A 22,867-nucleotide genomic window follows, 5' to 3' on the forward strand; every position below is an offset into this window, starting at 1 on the left:
ACCCCAAACAGTGTGACTTTTTGAGTTTTGTGGCACAAGACAGAGCAGCAATGTTCTGGTATTTAAATCAGTATTCATAAAATATGGCATAAATCCCTGAGTCATCGGGGACTAGATATAGTTTGTGGGTTACCTATGCTTTCTTTCTTCTTTTTGCATAGCTTTTACTCATTTAACTGTGCATCAGTTCCCATAACAGAGGGAAATAGGGCACAAGGATGAGCAAAACTTGACCCAATCAATTTTTTTATTCAAATCAGTAATACTTCATGAAAAATTTTGGTGAGGCAGAGATTGCAACCTTTATCTAAAACATAGATTATCTGTGGATATCAGGGATCCATCATTGCCTATAAAAATTAAAATCTATGATTATTTTTGTCTAGTATAAGCTTGATTCTTATTAAGTAGATGACAAAAGAGGGGCTTAGAACTATTGTACATTTTGGCCATAATTATGTTTGCTGATGGCATGTGTTGTCTGATTTGCCAGGTATAAACTGAGTAGAACCAAGATGAGCTTTGAACAAAACGGGTTCTTTCCAAATTCATAACTTCATATATATATATATATATATATATATATATATATACACTTTGAAAATATATCCAGACTATCAAAAATGAGATATTTCTTAGTAAGCTTTGAACTTTTTCTTTTCCTTGCTAAAATTGAGCTGAACTGCACCTACTGATTAGATTAATTAGCATTCTTGTCAAAGCAGTAATGACTTTAGTTATATGGATTATTTTGATGTGGCTAATTTAATCATGATGTTTATTTGATTATAAAACAATAGGCCCAAGAAAGATCATCCTTGATTGTCTCTTCTTCAGTTTAACAGGTCTGCCTCTGTCACTGGCTTACTTACCAGTGGCTTTGTGGGTGATTTCAAATGACCGCTAACATCCTGTTACATTCTCATTTCTAAATCTTTTGTGGTATTTTTATAGTTCCACTTGTTAGTCAACTGTCTGACAAAGACGTTGATGTGAGAGGGCAAGACAGCCCTTGGTGCTGAGCAGGGAGAGAGAGAGGTATGAGTAAGAATTAGTTTTATACGTGGTCAGTTTATGACTGAACTTTATTATGCTATGTTGATTTCTGTATTCCTAGGAAATTTTATCACTACCCAGATTTGGAAATTAAATATTTGAATTAAGAGTAGCTTTTGTACATAAAGCATTTAATAGAAAAGTCCTTAGCATATGTTCATTATACCTTCCCTTCTCTGAGCGTCAGAACTGGTCAGGACTGCCCAGGGCTGTTGTAGACACTATTCTGAAAGCTAAAGCTAACTCTAGGGATTCTAATACCTGGAGAAGTTTTAGGCTAATTTCTGTTCTGCTAAAAATATTTTATAAGCTGGGTTAGCTTTTGGTTAAACGAAGGAAATTATTTGAAAATGTCTAATAACTGTATTTGACTCTTTAACGCAAGCTTTTGGAGAAAATCGACTTCGTATTTTGAAAGGTGAACAAGGTGAACATTCTTAGACTTTTAGAGCTTTTATTACAGTAATAACACATTGTGTAAACTTGGTGCATTTCTGGCTCGTGCTGAAGCAATCTTTCTTAAAAGCTCACCATAATTTATAGCACAGCACTGAGCCTAAACGCAGCTGTCAGTAATTCCTCTTAGAATGTGGTACTATCAATACATAGAGGGAATAAGAAAGGAGTTGTCACTTGGTCAGAACCACTCTCACAGCTTCCTGTAGCTATGGTGGGTACATACAACAGGTCCCAGTACATCAATATCTTCAGGGATTCGTTGAGAAATTTTACTTTGCCATCTTGGACTGTCAGCATCATCACTAAAGGAATTAACTTTGCTTTGTTAACAACATAGATTTACTTTAAATGCTGACAGTTGCTAAAAGCTTTTGGTTTCTTCCTCATCATATACTTACAGCAATACAATGACTTTTTCCCATTTAGATAACGGAACTTGGACTCAACTTTGGCTTGTCTCCGAATATCACGAGCTGGGCTCTTTATATGACTATTTGAATAGAAACATAGTGACAGTGGCTGGCATGATCAAACTGGCACTTTCAATAGCTAGTGGTCTGGCCCACCTACATATGGAGATTGTTGGGACACAAGGTATGCGTTTTCTTTCTAAGTTTTTTCTGCTTGAGTATGAGGGTAGAAACATCAAGTTGTGTTTTAGTGTTTTGCTGTATTTCAGTTTATTACAATGATCAAATGTAACACTAAGAAACAGTGATCAAAGGAACACTAAGGTACTTTATAAAGCTGAGGGTACTATCATGGTATAGCCAACTCTCATCTACATACTCATCATTTTATATGTTAGCCATAATAATATTTTTATACTGGGTGGCTCCAACTTTGCCATTTAATGTATATACCTGGGAGATCTTGCTTTGGTGGTAAATGCTCTATATTCAGAGAATATAAAAAATTTAAATATTTACCTTTGATAGATAAAATAGTTGGAGATGGTAATGTGATCTTGAAAAAATATTTACTTATCATGTTCTCAGAGGCCAAATAATAGCCACTGTCTTTTCTATTTATTGAGTTAATAGAGAATTTACTCTAGAAAGTCATTTATCCTGTCAGAGCAGTGGTTCTCAAATTTGGATTTATGATCCTTTTAAACTCTTAAAAATTATTGAGGACCCCAAAGGTTTTTATGTGTTTGGGTTCTATCTTTTAATATTTACTATATTAGAAGCTAAGATTGAAAAATTGAAAAATTATTTATTGATTTGTTTAATAATTAATCAATTAAATATTAAATAAGTTTCAAAAATTTGGATCTTTTTTTTTTTATAATACAAAACCAACCTAGTGAAAGTGATGGTTTTGTTTTACACTTTTGCAAATATCTTTACTGTCTGACTTAATGTATGGATTTTCATGCATATTCTTCATTCAGTTGTTCCATCATATTGTTTTGTTGAAGTATGTGAAAAAAGGTAACATCACATAGACATGTGTTTGGAAAAGAGTCTCAAGACTCCCAAAGATCTGGGGGGTCACATCTGAGAACTGCTGGTCTAGGGTAGTAGAAGTTTGAAACTTGTTTTATAAGAGAATATTTGCTATGTTCTAATGTGGATGTAGCAATGCTAATTCTTTCCCTGTTCATGCAACAAAAATTTATTAGTGGCCACTAAGTGCCACCTAGTGTTCTAAGCATCAGAGACATGCTGATGAGTAAGACAGAGGCACTGCCCTTAGGCAGCTTAAAGTCTAGTTGAGAGAGACAGATAATTAAACACACATGTAAAGGGGCACCTGGGTGGCTCAGTGGTTGAGCGTCTGCCTTCGGCTCAGGGCGTGATCCAGGGGTCCCGGGGATTGAGTCCTGCATCAGGCTCCCCTTGAGGAGCCTGTTTCTCCCTCTGCCTATGTCTCTGCCAGTCTCTCTCTCTGTTTCTTATGAAAGAATAAATAAAATCTTTTAGAAAAAACCACATGTGAATAAACGATATAATTTAGATAGTAATAAGGGTTATGAAGAGGGCAAAATGGAGTACTCTGTGGAGAATGACTGGGAATCGGGATGTATGGACAGGGAAGACCTGTCTTAGGAGGTGACATTTGAGCCAGGTCTTCAAAATGATTCCTTTTGGAGAGAGTCAGTCTTCAGTAACAAAAAGGAAAAATGAGTATTCTTTCTTATGTTTCATAGGTAAACCTGCTATTGCTCATCGAGATATAAAATCAAAGAATATCTTAGTGAAAAAATGTGAAACTTGTGCCATAGCAGACTTAGGGTTGGCTGTGAAGCATGATTCACTACTGAACACGATAGATATACCTCAGAATCCTAAAGTGGGAACCAAAAGGTAAGATAACTTTCATAGCACACTCAGATGTATGACTGCCCTGTAAGCATGAAATCCTGGGATGAGTATGTGGGGTTTTTTGGGGAGTGGGGTCGGAGTGGGGGTCTAAATGGAAAATCATTAGGCCCAGGAAAGCGGAGAGTCTTTTCTGGGTCATTGAGAAGTCAGTGACACAATGCTTATGAAGCAAGGATGGTTGGCATCTCAGTCATATAGACAGTAGCCATTTGAGTGGCGAATCCAGTAGAGAGGGAGGGAGGGTGGAAGAGATGATGATACATTATTTTGAGTGCACCACTTTCTGAGAATACATTTTCCTATGGGTAGGAAGGAAAATAAATGTCATCAGTATATAGCTCTCCAAAGCCATTACACTCATAAATGAACTGAAGCTCGGGGCTAGATCTGTTTGTTCACTGTTCTAAACAATAGATGCAGGGTCGATATATGGAGATAGATAAGTGAGGGACTCTAAATAAATGCGTACATGTACTACTGTACTCCCCTAATATTTAAGAATATGTAACATTTTTTTTTGTATTTACTGTAATTGCACAAGTCTCCCAAATTGATGTATATTAGGATAATAGGAGCTTGGACATAAGTCCCACATTCAAGGAAAGAGTCTCTGAAAGTTCAGAACAAGTACAAGAGAAGCAGAACGTACTACATTTGTATTACGACAGGCCCATTAGTAATGGGATTTCTGCTGTTTTCTTGTTCAGGACAGCCTGTGGCCATATGGCCAGCATACTTCCATTTCCTTTTATTTGAATATCAGGCTCATGCTACTTTGACATAATTCATGGGTTCTTGACCTTGAAATCAGAAAACAACCAAAATATTTTCCCGGAGTTGTTAAAGACTCTTGGGACTACGGACTTTCTGGTACAGTTGGCCTCCAAACCATATTTGAGATTCCAGGCCAGTCCCTCGGATCCCTTCACTTGGTTCCCTAGGAGAATTTAATGAGGCTCCAGGAACACTTCAGGGAAGTTTATTCAAACCCAGTGGCCCTGTGGGACTTCTTTTCTCTGAAAAGTAAGCTTCAACTTGCTCATCTGACAGCCTCCACATTAGAGACCCCCAGGGAAGTCTTGGATGCTGGATTCCTTCAGAGGATCTAAAACTTTTAAGAGTTTTTTTTTGGGGGGGGGGGTAGTAATTGCATCCTCATCTTAATATTCTGGGAAATTGTCAAAATCCCCCCAGGACAGCTAGACTCCATCAGCTCCAATGGGCTGTACTTTCTTTGATTTCATCTTATTCAACCAAGGCTGTGCTTTTCTTGTAGCCAATATATAATGTGTATGTATTTCTTGAAGCCATAAAATTGTTCATTCAGAGAAGGTATTTATGGAATGCTGCTGAGCACTCTGTTAGAGTCCTGGGCCCACCACGATGAATAAGAGGTGCTCTTTGCCCTCAAGGAGCTTTCCATGGCAACGTCTGTTAGTGGAAGTTGAGTTCCATCTCTCTTATTGAGTGCTTTGCTTACTGAATTTCCCTCTAGCTTGTCCTTGCAAGTATTTGGCTCCTGGCACATGTGCTTTGACACACTGAGTAGGATGACCTCTAGTTTTATTTAAAACGTTTTTAAAATTATAGTTCAGTCAAAATAAAATAAAATAAAATTATAGGTCAGTCAATAACTGTATTATTTAAATTTAATTTATTACAGTGGCTTAGATCTACTTTCAAAATTGATGTAAGCTATTGATTTATATTTTGTGTGAGGATTTATTAAGGTTGTATTTTACCGGATTGCTATAAAGTCATACAGAGGATCTGAGATGTGCGTGTTTTTGAAGGTATATGGCTCCTGAAATGCTTGACGATACAATGAATGTGAATATCTTTGAGTCCTTCAAACGAGCTGACATCTATTCTGTTGGTCTGGTTTACTGGGAAATAGCCCGAAGGTGTTCAGTTGGAGGTAAGGTGTTGGAAGTATTCTTCGCATCTGTCTTTCCTTGATGCTCTGAATATAAGATATGATTTCTATGTATTTGTTAAGCACTATATTGAATCATTTTTTAACATTTAAGAGAATACCTTTTGCTGGTCTTTCCAGTGGCAAAAGTGGAGCATCCTACATAAAATGATGATTTTTGTATTATGATTACAGCTCAAGTAGGGGTGACAAGTCTCTTGATAATTCTGATTTTCTTAATGATATTTTGCAAAGCACTTGAAAATTTTCTTGAGGTTGTATGAAGTTAGCTGGATCCCTACTTTCTAACAGAAATTGGACCCAAACGTGTTAAATGACTTACCAAAAGCCACGGGACTTGAGGTCTTCTAGTTTTCAGGCTTTTCCTGTTGCTGTTGTACTTGTTTTTCCCCTGTGATAATGAATATGGAGGGGAGAGCGTGGAGGGCAGAGGTGGGCAGAGACTAACTTCCTGACTCTACCTCTCCTAGCAGTTTAGAGATTAATAATGAGAGGAAGAGTTTGAAAGGATGAACCTTCCAAATGCAGCCTGACGACGTTGTGGCATCCGTGGAGAAGAGTTAACTACTGGTTGAGAACGGATTAGAGTTTTCACTTTCCAGTGAGATAGATTTAAAACTGAGCCACAGTTTAGCAAATTCCTCAATGTCTGACTTGAGGCAGGTTGCTTGGTCTCACTTTCCTCATCCGTAAAATGAATAACAAAACTGGCCCCTTGGCCTTTGAGGATTTCATGGATTAATTTGGTTAATTAATTAGTACAGAGCGTGCCCATAGAAAACATTATAAAAGAGCTGTCATTATCAAATCAGTGTCACTTTTTATATTTTGTATTGCTGTCATTTTGCCTTACACCAATTTCATTTTTTAAAAAATGAGTAAAAACAAATGTTTTCAACTTACAAGGGTAAAATTCTTTTGAATGAGAGAATATGCTTTTCCCCTTTTATTCACAGATAAGATAGTAAACCATTCAGGAAGGTGAAGCTATTTGTAGAAGCAGTAGAATTATAATGGAATTCTTAAGCCTGGGATTGAGTTCCAGATCTGCCATTTAGAAGCTCTTTGACCTTGAGCAAATTGATGACTCTGTGCCTCAGTTTCCTCATTCTGTAAAGTAGGGATAATATGGTTCTTCTTAAAACATGTGAAGGGCTTAGTAGGACAGTGTGTGGTAAATAGCAAGATTCAAACATGCTTGTAATAATTTTTAAAGTTTTCATATTAATATTTTTCTGGATCTGCTTTTAGGTCATTGTCCTTAAATTTTCTTCAACTGTTGAAATAGTATATTAGTTAACATAATATTAGGGCATATTTTCAATATTTAAATTGAAAGGACTGTTAATCCAAACAATTTTTTGAGGAAATTCTCAAGTTCAGGTAATATTCTGATAATTAAGGTCAGGTCTTTGTATTTGAGACTCTTTTTTTTTTTTTTTCTCATTAAACTTTTGTTTTAATGGGTCTCAAAATTCTGTGACAGATTTTTTGGTCAAGTTGTTGTATTTGAGACTCTTTAGATATGAACCTTCATGTTGAACTCTCCATCTTTAGTACCTTTGCTGCTGCTGTGGCACATTCTCAGGTCCAGTACTTCCAAAATCCAAATGTAAGAAATTCAACTTTTAAAAGACTATCAATTTTCAAAAGGAGAAAGCTATTCTCTTTTGAAAAGGTTATTTAATTCAGAAACAGACTCTATTCTCAAGTGAGGCCATGCTATAAATTTTGCAATTAGGCATAACTTTTGAATTGTATGATGGTATTTTATATGAATCAGAAATTACATAATTTTTATAATATAAAATTATCTTTTATGTAATTTAAATTATGTAAATGTCATTTATATAAAATTATATATAATGTAATTGTATGAAATTATGTATTTTATAAAATAGATACAATTTGTTTTATGTAAAATTTTTGTAATTATCAAAATTATGTAAGTTTTCATAGTACACATTTTATAAACTTATGCAATAATTATTCAGCCAAGTGCTTTATCCTTATATCCTCAGTTTTATAGTGATGCAAAGTTTTCATAAACCTGACTTTCCAGTTTCCCAGGGTGACACTTGTGCTTTTAAGGACTTAATTGGTATTCTTTTGAAATAAGCATCTTTGTTTATTATTCACTCTGGGAAATTTATTATGCAAATTTCTTCTAGGAATTGTTGAGGAGTACCAGTTGCCTTATTATGACATGGTGCCTTCAGATCCCTCAATAGAAGAAATGAGGAAAGTTGTTTGTGACCAGAAATTTCGACCAAGTATCCCAAACCAGTGGCAAAGCTGTGAAGTAAGACTATGTTCCTTTTTGTTGGGCAGAGGGGGAGAGGCAGAGGGACACAGAATCTCAGGCAGGCTCCATGCCCAGCGTGGAGCCTGATGGGAGGCTCCATCCCCCAACCCTGAGTTCATGGCCTGAGCCAAAATCAAGAGTTGGACGCTTAGCCAACTGAGCCACTCAGGAGTCCCAGGCTGTGTTCTTATATGTTTTATCTGTTATAATTTTGGGGTATCAGGGAAGATTTTCAAAGCCCATACAGTTCTCTCTTAATCTAGGCATCCAGTTCCTTTCACATATGTAAGTGTATGTCCTCGGATCAGTCTTCAGAAAGATTTTATTCCCTTTAGTCATGTGTATACAGAATGCTCAGTTAAGTGGTAGTAACAAGCTCTGGTATCCCAGTGAGTTTACCCAACAAGCCTTTATTTCTTGCTGCGTAACGTCCCCTACCCGTCAGGCAGCTGTGCTCCTTGTGGTGATTCAGTAACCCAGGTAACTTTGATCTTGGGGTGCTGCTGTCTCAACACATAGTTCCCAAGCGTCTAGGTCAGGAAAAGAGAAGAGCTGGAGGGGCACACGTGCCTCTGTGCTTTGGCTTCAGGTGACCCGCATCACTTGCATTCACGATTCCTAGACCAGAGTCAGTTGCACAGCCCCCCTATCCCCGCCAGGAGCACAGACACATTTGGTTGTTTTGGATGATTACAGGTTCAATCATCTTTATAGCCAGTAAATTATTTCTAACCCCTCACTGGCCCAAGTTTGAGCTTATCAGCTTATTTATCAGAAAAGCTTCCTCATGGCAGAGTCCACTGCTACCTCCTCATCCCCAACGATGCATCCAGTGAGCATCATGTCGTAGGCCGTAGGCATATGACGTGGCTGTGGCAGGGCCTGTTCTCCCTGACAGGCAGGTGGAGACTTCCCGTTCCCTCAGGGAAAAGGCAGGGAAGATGAGGGAAAGACTACAAACCATCTAACTAGTTCCACAACTATTTTGAGGCTTTAATCTCCCCCAGCCCCATTACTGTTAGATTTTGCCGTATTATAATACTTGAGGTCCTTTGATTTTTTGATTTTTTAAAGATTTTATTTATTTATTCATGAGAGGCACAGAGAGAGAGACACAGAGAGGCAGAGACACAGGCAGAGGGAGAAGCAGGCTCCTCGCAGGGAGCCCAACGTGGGACTCGATCCTGGGTCTCCAGGATCACACTAAACTGCTGAGCCACCCAGGCTGCCCTTGAGGTCTTTTTAAAGTGTCGCTTGTTAGTTTGGCTTTGTCATAAGGGTTATTTATATAGTAGTTTTTTTCCTCATTTCCCCCTCCTTCATGTTTCACTCTTTCTCTACTTAGGAAAGGATTTATGTCTTGACGTTTCCTATTTTATATAGATTTCTTACCTACCTACTTATTTTAGAAGCAGGATTTGAGACATTTACAACCAAACTGAAATTGAACTAAATTATTTCTAATGTTAACAATTTCATGTATAATACGAAATTCAAAGCATAATAATAAAATGAAAATCAGTGAATTCACTACCAAGTGCAAAAAATAGAACCAAGATTCCTTACCCCTCTGAGAGATTACTATGGTGATTGTTTATTATTGCCTTGCTTTTCCTTATGAGAGAAAAAAGTGTATATGTGTATATATACTCACACTAAAAATACATTGTTTACTTTTGTGTAATTGTGAAACATATTATTGAAACTTGCTGTAGTTATTCTTCTTAATCTCTTTTCTCTTTCCTTTACACCTGTAGCTATGATCTATTCAGTTTCATATTGGTGCAGTAGTCCATTATATGGCTAGAGTACAATTTTTTCTTCTATTGTTGATTTATGTACGATTTTAATATTTTTAAACAACGCTGCTATACATATGCATGTGTGTGGAGAAAAATGTCTTAGAGTATAAAACTGTAGATTTTGGGGGAGGTGTCTACATAGACAATCATATCTCCAAAAAATGTGAGTTCTGGGACCAATCCTCGAGCCTTTTCTTTGTTACTTTAGTTTCTAGGCCTTCAGTATAATGTTGCTCGAAGGTTAATAGTGGATATCTGTGTTTTACTTCTTAAAATTGTGTACATTTCTCATGAAATCTGATATTTGCTGCAGGCTTTGTTTGTCAAAACTTTAATCAGGTTAAATAAAAGCTGACTTTGTTTTGATAAAAGCTTTCCTCTTATCTATGAGGGAATGATATGGTCTTTCTACTTTCATCTCTTAATGTGATAAATTGCATTTACAGATTTTCCCACTGTTAAACCAATCACATTTCTAGAATAGACCTAACATAGTCATTTTTTAATGTGATCAATTTTGTACATTGTGGATATGAGCAATTTTTGACCATTTCTGTCTAGTATTTTTGTTCTATTTTGTTTTGTATTAATCCCATGTGTTAGATACTGTTGTAATTTTATACTGTTATTATTTATTTAGACTTAAGAACATGTTTATCATTTTCTTTGTTCAACATTCCTTTTTGCCTCTCAGAGCTTCCTTTGAAGATCATTTTTCTGATTTCCTGATGAACATTCTTTAAACGTATTATATTTACTTTTTTTTTTTTAGGAGGACCTAGGAATTGTAAGTTCTTTCAGTGCTTAGGTGTCTGGAAATATCTTTATTTGGTTTTTTATCTTGAACAAATTTTGGTTCAGAACAAATTATCTTGAACAAATTTAGGTTCAGTTATTTTCTCTAAATACTTTGAAGGCGTTATTCCACTGTCCCTGGCTTTCATTATTGCTGTTGAGAAGTCAGTTGAGCTTTCTTTCTTTTTAGTTAATTTATCTTTTCTTCCAGACTACCTTAAGAACTTCTGTATGTCTGGTATTCTGCCATTTCTCTCTCATGTGTTTGGTGTCTCTTCATTAATCTTGCTTGGAATTTTTGGACTTTTTTTTTTTATTAAATTCCTAAAAATTTTATTTTAAGTAGCCTAATGTGGGCCTTGAACTCATGACCCCAAGATTAAGAGTTGCATGCCCTACCAACTGAGTTAACCAGGCACCCCTGGACTTCCTAATTCTGAGGATTTGTGACATTCCTCAGTTCTGGGGAATTCTGAACCATGATCTCCAAATAGTTCCTCCTTTCATTGTCTCTTTTGACCATTTTTTAAAAAAGATTTTATTTATTTATTCATGAGAGACACACACACACAGAGAGGCAGAGACACAGGCAGAGGGAGAAGCAGGCTCCATGCAGGGATCCCAACGTGGGACTCAATCCCAAGTCTCCAGGATCACGCCCTGGGCTGAAGGCAGCGCTAAACCGCTGAGCCACCCGAGCTGCCCTCTTTTGACCATTTTTAGAGAATTCATTGGATGCATGTTAGACCTTTTATGTTTTTTTTTCTTTTTTTTTGTCTCTTATTCTTCTCTATTTTCCATATTTGTGTCTTTGTATCTCATATTTATCTTCCAGTTCACTAATTTTGTCTTCAAATGTGTCTTATCTTCCAGTTCACTAATTTTGTCTTCAAATGTGTCTTATCTGCCATTTATCTCATCCATTTAGTTTTTTATTTTAATATTTTTCATGTCAAGAAAGTTTTCCTTCAGTCAGAAAAAGATGGGAATTTATTGTTTTTGTTTGTTTGTTTTTTATTTAAGTGTAGTTGAGACACATTAGTTTTAGGTATACAACACTGACAACTCAATACATTATACTGTGCTCACCACAGTGTAGCTACCATCTGTCAGCATATGATGTTATTATGATACCATTAACCGTATTCCCTATGCTGTACCTTTCATCCCCGTGACTTACTCATTCCATAACTGAAAGCCTGTACCTTCCACTACCCTTCATCCATTTTGCCCATACTTCCTATTCCCTCTCCACTGACAACCGTCAGTTTGTTCTCTGTATATATATATGGTCAGTTTCTGCTTTTTTTAAATTTATTCATTTGTCTTGTTTTTTAGGTTCCACATATAAGTAAAATCATGTTATATTTGTCTCTCTGTCTGATTTATTTTACTTAGCATAATACCTTCTAGGTCCATCCATGTTGTTGCAAATGGCAAGATCTCATTCCCTTTTCATGGCCAAATAATATTCTACTGTGTATCTATAGCCACATCTTCTTTATCTACTCATCTACTGATGGACATTTAGGTTGCTTCCATATCATGGCTATTGTAAATAATGCAGCAATAAACATAGGAGTGCATATATCTTTTTGAATTAGTGGGGTTTTTTTGAAGGGGGCAAATACTTAGTAGTAGAATTACTGGATCATATGCTATTTCTATTTTCAAGTTTTTAAGGACCTTCCCCACTGTTCTTCACAGGGGCTGCACCAGTTTCCATTCCACCAACAGTGCACAAAGGTTTCTTTTTCTCCACATCCTCACCAACACTTGATATTTATTTCTTTTTTGATTCTAGTCATTCCAACAGGTAGGAGGTGCTATGTTATTGTGGTTTTGTTTTGCATTTACCTGATGAGTAGAGATGTTGAGCATCTTTTCATGTCTGTAGGCCATTTGTATGTCTTCTATGGAAAAAAATATCTATTCAGGTCCTCCGTCTATTTTTTAATCATACTATTTGTTTTTTGTGTGTATTGAGTGGTACAAGTTCTTTATATATTTTGGATATTACTCCTTATCAGATATATATTTTGTGAATATCTTGTCTTATTCCATAGGTTGGCTTTTCATTTTGTTGATGGTTTTCTTCTCTGTGGAAAAGCTTTTAATTTTGTTTTAGTCCCAAAAGTTTATTTTTGCACTTTTTTCCCCTGAGGAGTTGTCAAGATGTTTTATTCATACTTTTTCTTAAAAAAAAAAAAACTCTTTTTAACTTATCTTTTTAATTTCCTCTTTGCTTTTTAAATATTTATTTTTATGTATTTTATACACTTAATTCTAGCATCTAATGTTTTGATGGTTTGATTTTACTTTTCATTGTTTCAATTGATTCCAGCTTATGATACTTTATTTTCCCTTGTGCTCATGAATTTTTGTCTTGAGCTTAGGATTACTGTAACATTTTAAGACCTGGGCTTGGTTTTTTCCTTCCCAAAAGTCAAGATTTAGATAATTTTCTTTACAAAACTCCTGGTAAGAATGATTCATCCTTATATTAAGGACTTTTTTGGAAACATCTTGACTTGACACCCTCTGTGTGCTTTGGGCTGTGTTTCCTATCTTTCACAAGTGGTTCATCAATTCTGAAATTCTAGGCTTTGAGATCAGCAAATGTCACCAGAGTGGCCACTTACTTCAGTGATTTCTTATAGCTCTCTGGATTCATGCATTCTTCTTGTTTTCCCCTCTGAGTATTTATCTTATTTATTTAGCAGTTCACTTGTACTTTTTTTTAATTCAGAATTTTTGATATTTACATTTAAATCATTATTTTGTTATGGCATAATTTAAATATATTAAAATGCATAAATCTTAGTATATGGCTTGATGAATTAAAAAAAAAAGAAGTATACACATACGTACTCACCATCCAGATCAATATAGAGGAATTTACAACTCATCCCATATCCCTTTTTGTCTTTCATGCCCCTTCTCAGATTTTAAAAGATAGCTACTCTACCATATTCTCAGAAAATTCCCAGATTGAATTTTCATTTAAAAGAGTCTGTATAAGGTTAATGTGTATGTTTCCACTTTTTTAAAAAAGAGGTTTGGTCCTGATCTAATACTGTTTTAGGTTTACTGTTTCTTCACCAGAGCTTAGCATCAATTCCTGGGCTTGTGGTTATGCTTCTCTTGTACTGTGTTTGTGTGACTAGCTAAAATGTTTAATATTTTTCTCTCTTAAAGGCACTCCGAGTCATGGGGAGAATAATGAGAGAGTGTTGGTATGCCAATGGGGCAGCCCGCCTAACGGCCCTTCGTATTAAGAAGACGATCTCTCAACTTTGTGTCAAAGAAGACTGCAAAGCCTAATGATGATAATTGTGTTAAAAAGAAATCTCTCACAGCTCTTTTTTTCTCATTTTCCCTCTTTCTGTGAATGTATTTCTCCTTTTTGTTGTTGTTGTTCTACCTCAAATATAATGCAGTACAGTATTTAAGAGCCCAGAGGCAACATGGAAAAAATAACTCTAAAGTCAAGCACGGGCCAGAATTGACTTCATCTCCATGTTGTCTTTAATTTTATTTTGAAAAGCAGCACGTCAATTCATCTTTTTATTTAATATGGAAGATATTACAAAAATGTAAAATAAGCTAGACAAAAATAATACAAGTCATTAAGGTTTTATTTTACTTGAATCAAGAGCACATGAATGAAGAAAAAGAAATGTAAAAGCATTTTTTTGAGATGAAAACATATTCATTAAAAATGTGAACTAGAACATGTTATATCTCAGCAGAATTTTAGATTGCATAATCTGTGGTTTTCTTTTTCTTTATTTTAATTAAGAAGGATCTTTGAAAAAACTACATATTTCTCTGAACTCTAGTGTCTAAAACATTTGAAAGGGGAGGTGTTCAGTTGACAGATGGAAGTGAGGTCAAAGTAGCCAGAAACTGCCTCCCCTCTTCCTGCTGCCCTGCTCTTCATAAATCGACTACCACAGCAGCCCCTGAAGCAGTATGAAAGCCATACAGTTGTTACTCTCTCTCATTTACAAATGAGATATCTGACAGCTTGAGACATTGAGAAATCCCGAAAGTCACATAGTTAGTGGTGGAGCTGGCACTAGGTCCAAATCTTGTGATAATCCACACTGTAGACTTAGCTAGCTTCCTACTTTCCCTTTAATTCCCCTACAGTACTTTTCTGCCTATGCAGAAACAAGTCTTTCGTGATGGTATTTGTGATTTAGTCAAACAGAAGACAAATTGGGTCATTCTGCACAGTCATAATGGACCTGCGTGAATTCTGAGGACAATATCCATTGACATTTTCCTCATAGAAATTTCATAGTCTGCCTATTTGTTAGATAAACAAAATATTTTCTGAATTCTTCCAGAGATTAATCAGGCATAAAGACTCATTGTTAGAAGAGATCTTTAAGACTTTTTTCAGAGGTCCCCACTACTTTTGTACATACACACTTAGAAAGAATAGGAGGAGGAGGAAAGTAGGAAATATTCTGAGAAAAAATATGAAAACTCTTTCAGTAACTAGAAGTAGTTATTTCCCTCCTCTTTCAAAATGAGCAAGTAGAGGCAAAAGAAGGCTCCTGACACTTTAGCCTTTATTCTACTTTCTGTGGGGACAGAAGTGATGAATTCTGAATAATACATGGAACATTGAATATTTCATTCAAATCTATAATTCTGCTTTGGTAAAGGAGATTTAACATGGTATCTTTTGTTGTTCTAAAACATTATTTCCTAAGCTCTGTTCCTTAGTACATTCTTCTGTTGAGATGTTCCAAGACTGAAAGCGTTCTTTGATAGATTCTTAGAAAGTGATAGTACACATTAGCATATCATGTGCTTTGAGGAATCTAGCAGTAAAGAAATGTTACTTGAATATCTTTGAATTAAATTTCCCAAGTTATTTGACCATAGAACTTTTTTATGAAGAGAGGGGAAACCTTTTTACTATCCCACATTTTAGTGTTCTACACACCATAACTTGAGTAACAGTGTTTGAAAGGATATATCTATGTATTTTCATGCAGAGCACAATCTAGTGATTATAGTTCATTTTGCCATGGGATCTGTTACTGAATCCATCTTCATTTGACTGGGATGAGATATCGAAGGCAAATATCTGACAGCTGTGGTACTCTCACTCATGCAGTTATCCATTCATTAAATAAGATAGGGGACCCCATTTCTTCATTGCCACAGTATTGGGGCCAATAGAGAAAAGATGGATGGGATCTGCCCTCAGGGATTTTAAAGACTAATTTGGAAATGGGAACAGGGATGTAGGTGTCAGGTTGGCGGAAGGAAATAAATACAAAGTAGGAAGTACAAAGTAGGAAGTCTTGAGTTCCCTACAACAGTGGGTTCCAGAAATTATTTTCAATTTGCAAAACATTTAGAAAGTGTCTTTATTTGGCTATTGCAGACAATCCAAATTATGTAATCAGTTTTTTAAATTGCGTATATGAAGGGATTTTAAAAAGAACTTACGTGAAGGAGTAATCTTGCTTGTGCTTAATACCTTGATTTCTCATAGATTGTTTTTGAATATATGAGAATAAAATTATTTATTTACTGTGGTTGTACTATAGTTATATGGTTGTTCAAATAAACGAGAATAGTATTTTCTGTTTTATTCACTTGTGTTGGGTGAATATACTCATTTAATTTCTGAGAGAATGTTTTAACATCTCCATTTTCCTTGATACTATGTTTTATAATTTATTTGGGTGTGTCCAAATAGAACTCCATATTTTTATTGGTTCAGCTTCTACTCTAGAGAAATCTGTACATTTTGAGATGTTTTTTTCTTGGTTTGTCTTAGTTTACTATAGCTTCTGACTGACTAGTCTTACATCTTAATTACCAAACACACTTCTTAAGAAATAGTTTAACAAAAATGGTAAAAAAAAAAAAATTAAAAGCTCTAATTTTCCTTAATCCTCTACATGATTACAAATGGAAAATGCTCACTTAAAAAAGCAGGATAAAGTTTAGAGCATAAAACAAATTTATTGTATATACCTAGGCTGTTAAAGTATGTATTATTTGTTTTTGATGGGGTGTCATCGTATAATATTTATTTCTTTTGAATTGTGTTATAAGAAAAAAAATATTCTTCTTAGGCTCAATGTGTCAGTGTTCTTTGCTCCTTTCAAATATTTTGACTTTGAGTATAATATGAACCTTGGGAAAATGCTATTTATGAAATGTTGGTACTGTATAAAGTGGTGATGGGGTTTCTATGCAGCATCACTTCCTTAAAATAAGGGAAACATTATTTGTTGTCAATATTAAGCATGAACTTGTTGCCTTTAAGCTACGCATTTAAGTGTGTAATTGTACAGATTCTGTTGTGTGCTTTCTTCTATGTCTAAAATATTTGGCATGTCACATCTAGAATTCTTAATTTATGTTCTGACTTGAAAGTTAAGTGAAACATGACTGTGTCGTGCACTATTTTAGGCATAGCACTTGCTTTTCATCTTTATACTTTCAATTAACTTTGCATTTTAAATTTCCATGATTGTATGAAAATAGTAACCTGGTTGCAGTGTCTGAAGACTTCAAAATCAGCTTTTATTTTAAAATGAAGATCTACGATAGATTCATTAGGTTATGAGTTCCATAAGAATTTATTATTCTTAATACTTCTACTATAGTAGAATTATTAAACAAAACTACTGTGATGGAATTTTGCCACCATGTGACTTACTGGGGCAGAGAAAACTCAGGGCTGTCTTAGAGTTTACGCAAAAATACCAGGGAACCTGCTGAGCAAGTTATCTGAAAGCAGGGAGCCCACGTTTGCCATTACATGAAATTCAACTTAAAATTGCTTAGGAGGGGATATGTTTTGATTATTTATTTAAAATAAATATGGAGATTTTTTTTTTGTTTTAATAAATTCATTTAAAGTTTGGACATTTTATTTCCCATCAGGAAATTGAGAAAGTAACAGTAGCAAGTGAGTCAAGTTGATGGCGCTCAATGCCTTCAATAAGCATCCCTCTAAATAAATTTACAAATACAGCATTTTAGGTTACTTGGAAATATTTAAGAATTCATATCTTAAAATGGTGTCATGGTTTTTGAAGATATTTTAAATATCCTCTCCATGTGAAACGTGTCCCTTCTATGTTTGACGCTGTTCTGTATTGGCTCGCTCCCTAAGGTAATGCCTACAGGGACTTTATGCACTATTTAGTGAACACAGTCATCCCTTTGCTTCTGGTGGCTTCTTCTAAACAGAAGGAAAAAATGTTGGTTGGAATACAAAAGTTTCGTTAAAAATGTTAATATTAAATAGAATTTCCATAATAGGCAGCTTTTCAAAGTGTTTCAATGCAAATTTTCCAATATTTGACACTCCCTTTTCTCTCTAGCTTTGCTTTTATGTTTATTTTTTCGCCTCCTTTTAAAAAATTCCCTACTGTCTTCCAAAATTATATTTAGTCCCAATTGTAAAAAGCAACTATATTATTTAACTTAATCTAATATTTTGCCTTCCAATGAAAAAGAATTCCTTGGTTGTCCTAAGTTATTTAATATGTGTCACAGACAATAACAAAAACCAGAACTCGGAAATTGTTAAGGATGTAAGAGATTTTATAATTCAACTCCCAAATCGTATAGATGGTGAAACCAAGGATCAAAGATTAAAGTCACTCATTATTAGCAAAAATGATGACACCCACCACAGGGCTCTACCACATTTGCTAATTAAAAAATAATTAGCATGCATTGAGACCTACCTGGAATGTATACTGATAGAATGCACCGTTTAATGGTGTTGATCAAATCTCACTTCTCTTTTTTTTTTTTTTTCTGCTAAAATAATTTGCTCACTCATGGTGGAGTCAGTGAGAAAAACTACAACAGACCAGGGAAAAGTCGTAAAATAGTTGTCATGTTAGGTAGGCAACCACTAAAGTGCTGAATGAAATTTAGGAATTGTGAGAATGTAGAATTTCTTTGTGCAAGTGGCAAGTAATGATGAGACACCTCATGCCTCTTGTTCCTCCTTTCTGTAAGGATTGTTCTTTTTATGCCTGGGAATGGGAGCGAGAGATGATAGGTAGTTGAATCTCAGACCATGGCTAGTAGCATATTGTCTTCTCTCGTCTCAGTTTCTCATTACCTTATGTTCTGCTTTTCTTCTGTAATTCCTGTTCTTTTAGTCTTCTAGCCCATGTTCAGGTTGCTCCACACTGAACTTCCTGGCAAGATTTTAGTTTGCCATGCCCACATGTGAGAGGTCTTGTCTCCTGCCTTTTCCAGTGATTTTTCATTTGGCACAATGAAAAGAGTATTTCTTAAAGGCAGAGAAGATTTTCTTTTACATTTTAAAAAGACTACCAGTTAGTTACATTCTAGCTTTTAGCTAACATGTAAGGAATGTCTACTTTTGCCTTAATGCCAAATTCTTCTTCAGAGATGATGACTTGGACAGAGAATGTGAAATCCAAGTCTCATAATGTGATTGCTAAATTTATTTCTGCTGTTTCATACAATTGCTTTGTTTTGCATCGGCCATCTTTTAGAATTAAGCTGTTATGGCATATGGTTTGTAACATAAGATTGTATTGAAATTAAGTAATAGTTCCCATTTTTAAAATCCCTCTGTTAAGAACTTCCAGGGTACTTCTTAATTCAGTTGTAGATTAACACAACATTTGGGAGAATATGCACACTGTCTCATTCTAGATTTTAATATATTCAGATAGGACTATATTTTCTCATCACTGGTCCATGTTATTGTACAAGAAGAATTTCTCTGCAGATCTAACGGTTTTAATATCTTTACACTGGGGCACGTGAACCTGAATGTTAATAGAGCCACAGAGCCCGAATGTATTAGGAAATGAGCTTTATATTGAGTGTCACCAGATCCAGCTGGGTATATTGTACTTTACACAAGTACTCTCCCCTGAGGGGCAGATAGGAGCTGAAATCTAACCCGCAATTGGCTCCTCCAATTCAAATATTTTTATATTTTTCAGAAATGCACCTTATGTGCAGAAAAAGGGTCCTGCTTGTACAACCTCAGAAAATGAGAATTAAACTTTCAAAATGCTTCTTGACATCTGCAAATTGACTAGAGAACTTTGGTGGGAAATTCTTTAGATCTTCATCCTAGCATTTCCAAGACAGGAAAAAGAGATTGTGTGTTTATTCTGTCGATTTAATTTTTCAGCCCTGACAATCTGCAGCAAGACACATGGGCCCACATTTAATATCTCCGTTGAGTTGTCTTTCCATGTGTAAGCCTGTTCATCGGCTTTGCCTGTAAAGAGGCAACTACATGCCTACATTCTAACTAATGCAAGGATAAGATGAGATTTTCTAGTATCTCCATTTCCTTAATAGGCTGAAGACAAGTAATTAAATACTTTCCAAAAGTCTAACTCTTTTTTCTATTTATATAAAGGATGTCTGACCCAAAATATTAACTTCTAGTTTCCACAATGACTAGTGTCAAGCTCTTGTACTCATCTGAACCTAGACTGGAGAAAATTATTCAAACTTAATCTGTATTTCAGGTTTTAAAATGTCCTAAATCAGAAAATTAGATTCATATCTCAAAAAAAATTTTTGGATTGACTTTCAAAGTACTAATATTAATTATACTTTTCTTTTGGTAGTGTGACTTTTCTTATACCTAAGAACATATTACAAATGTCAAAACCACTGCATTTTGACATCGCAAAACATGCCTTGAACTCTTGAACTACTGTGAAAAGAATCACTGGTGTAAAGACTTATTGTAAGCTGGCTGATATTCATAGGTATGTAGCAAGATATTACTCTTGAACGGGCAGGCTCAAATGAATGTATATAAAGAATATGAAGAAATAAACTAGGTTTTAAATAAGAACTGGGCAATAAATAGTATAAAAAAATGCAGATGGCAATTTCTGTAGTTACAATTTTAATTGTTGAAACTGAAAAGAATTCCAAATTCCAAAGAGAAATGAATGATACTCAGATGTTTCATTAACTTCTAGTCTATGGAAATATGCATTTTGTAGTAACACGTATACTTATTTTCTTTAGAAATAATAGTATTTTAAAATTTAGTAAGAACTCAGTGATAGCCTTCATACCAAAATGTTTAACTTTACCAACAGCAAGTCAGAAAAGTATTTATTTTAAAGCTTTTTAAATATTATTGCATAACTTTCAGCTGCCTCCAATGTAAAGACTTATCAGCCTAAATGTTATATTTTTATGTATGCATTTCTGAAAATGTATTGTTTTGTAAAGTGGCCAAGTTAATAAATCAATCACTCCTTGCACTTGTTTCTGTGAAGCATATAGAGCTCTATTTTAAATAAAAAGAAAATGTGTCCTATTTCAGTTTTTATGTTCTATTATTTTAAAATTGTCTTTATATTTGCATGCAGTAAATAGGAGGGTTTTGTAACTTCAAATGTTGGCTCCAATGGGTACTGGATTTTTCTTCCTTCTTCCTGGAAAAGACACTTGCTTCTTCAATAGGCATTTATTTCTCTATGTGAAACTTACAATAGTCTGTCTTGTTTTTCCTGTAGAGTAACCATTCCTTGTATTTATTGAAGGATGTATTGAAAGATTTCTGGGTAGGCCTGCTCTCAGGCCAAAAATTGCTTCCTTCACTTTTAAATAAAATCCTGAACACTCACATGGTCTACAACCACCTCCAGGGTATGGGGCCTGACAACTTCTGTGCCTTCATTTCTGGTATCCCCCCACCTCCAGCCCCAACTGTTCTCCAGACTGAGCTTCTTGGTGCTCCTTGAACTTGCAGGACAGTTGCCTGTCCCCAGGGGATTGTTCTATTCCCTCTGCCTGGACCATCCTTCCTGCAGGTAGTCGGGTGGTGTAGGTCTCTGTCAAATACTATCACACCAAATGGTGTTTTGGGGCCGTTCTTTCTAGAGTAGCGCCCTTTATTATTCACTGTCCACTTAACCTGTTTTGTTTTTCTTTATTGTACTTTGCATTAACTGGCATTATACTGTATCATAGACCTTGAACAGTAGAATTAGGGATCTTTTCACGTAAGTTTGAAGATGTCATTTTAAAACATGAAGAGTAATGTGTTGTGCACAGTGAGAAATCATCTGTGGGACTCATCACCCACCCATCCCCTCCCTCATGTCTGTAATAAACCCAGTCAAGAAGAGTTTATCCAAATTCATAGTGGCTGCTGCAAAATGACATGATGGGAAAAATAGGTTGTGTGGTTTGTACTTTCAACCTTATGAAGCCGGTTGTTTTCTGGGACTCAGCATAGACACGCAGAATACTGCATTGGTTTTACTGTTGGTGTGGGTTTTCGGTCCCTTTACTTCATTTTTTTCACGTTGAGGGCAGTTTTATTCACGTATCCTCATTGCATTAAGTAGGTACTAACCAGGTTCACACTTGAATATTCTCCCCAACAATCATTAAGTCAGGTTCTCATTTGGCTTCATGATTAGCTTCTTCCTGGAATTGTGGAGAAAAGCAAACTATTTGTCTTATGTCAGTCTAGATTGTGAAACTCCTGCCTGAAATAAGACAAATGATTTTGTTTCAGCAGGCCTGGTAGTAGCGGGTTTTTTCAGTTATGACTTTGCAATAGCCTCTCAGCATTTTTATTTTTTAACACCAATGTGTGCAAAGTGGATGAACATTCACAATGATGAAATAATTTACCTAATGAGTGAACTTAAAAGTGGGTAGTCACCTCTTTTTCGCTTAGGATAGATTCCATGACATTGGGGGATAACTAAATCCAGGCTGTTTTATGGGATGTTCTACAGGTGCAATTTTAAAGAAATGCTCTATGACTTTGAGCCTTGTTGTGGTTAAAGAGAGTATTTGAACTTTGAATAGTTTCTTTAAAATCTGTTTAATGACAAAAACTTTTATATAGAAACAAAAACTTTTCTATAGAGAAATTCTTTATTATTGTTGTTGTTAATGCTGTATGTAACAAAATTGTAATTACCATCAATCCCTTCCGTACTTAAAATAGATTCAAATTCTTTCCCTCTCAAATATTAATCCTTATCAACTAAATAGAAAATAAAGATAAAAATAAATCTTTATCAAACGTTGCTGCAAAGTGCATAGTATCATAACAGTTATTGCAGATGCTACTAAGAAAACAATAAGCTCCTGCATTTCAGAAAATAATCTGTTGAAAGAACATGAGGCGTGCACACAAACG

The 22,867-nt window shown here is 35.3% G+C and overlaps 1 protein-coding gene and 1 long non-coding RNA gene across 9 annotated transcripts in view; one reads left to right on the top strand and one right to left on the bottom strand.

Moving 5' to 3' along the window:
- ACVR1C (activin A receptor type 1C) overlaps nt 1-21,022 on the top strand; it is a 79,703-nt gene extending 58,681 nt beyond the window's left edge. For all 3 annotated transcript variants that reach the window (XM_072811422.1, XM_072811424.1, XM_072811423.1), the window contains 5 exons: nt 1,942-2,109; nt 3,671-3,827; nt 5,639-5,763; nt 7,953-8,083; nt 13,882-21,022. In XM_072811422.1, coding sequence (XP_072667523.1) covers nt 1,942-2,109; nt 3,671-3,827; nt 5,639-5,763; nt 7,953-8,083; nt 13,882-14,007 — 707 coding nt within the window. In that variant the 3' untranslated portion in view covers nt 14,008-21,022. The remainder of the gene's footprint in view (nt 1-1,941; nt 2,110-3,670; nt 3,828-5,638; nt 5,764-7,952; nt 8,084-13,881) is intronic.
- LOC140624506 (uncharacterized) overlaps nt 1-22,867 on the bottom strand; it is a 60,916-nt gene that overhangs the window by 1,151 nt on the left and 36,898 nt on the right. For 2 of the 6 annotated variants that reach the window (XR_012023971.1, XR_012023969.1), the window contains 2 exons: nt 22,067-22,140; nt 873-1,018 (listed from right to left, as the gene is read on the bottom strand). This is a non-coding gene — a long non-coding RNA (uncharacterized lncRNA). Of the gene's footprint in view, nt 1-872; nt 1,019-3,259; nt 3,407-22,066; nt 22,141-22,867 lie in introns of all 6 variants that reach the window. The other 4 variants (XR_012023972.1, XR_012023973.1, XR_012023974.1 and 1 more) reach the window with 3 other exon arrangements.

This window comes from Canis lupus, chromosome 34, assembly GCF_048164855.1.
Source record: "Canis lupus baileyi chromosome 34, mCanLup2.hap1, whole genome shotgun sequence".
Taxonomy (NCBI): Eukaryota; Metazoa; Chordata; class Mammalia; order Carnivora; family Canidae; genus Canis; species Canis lupus.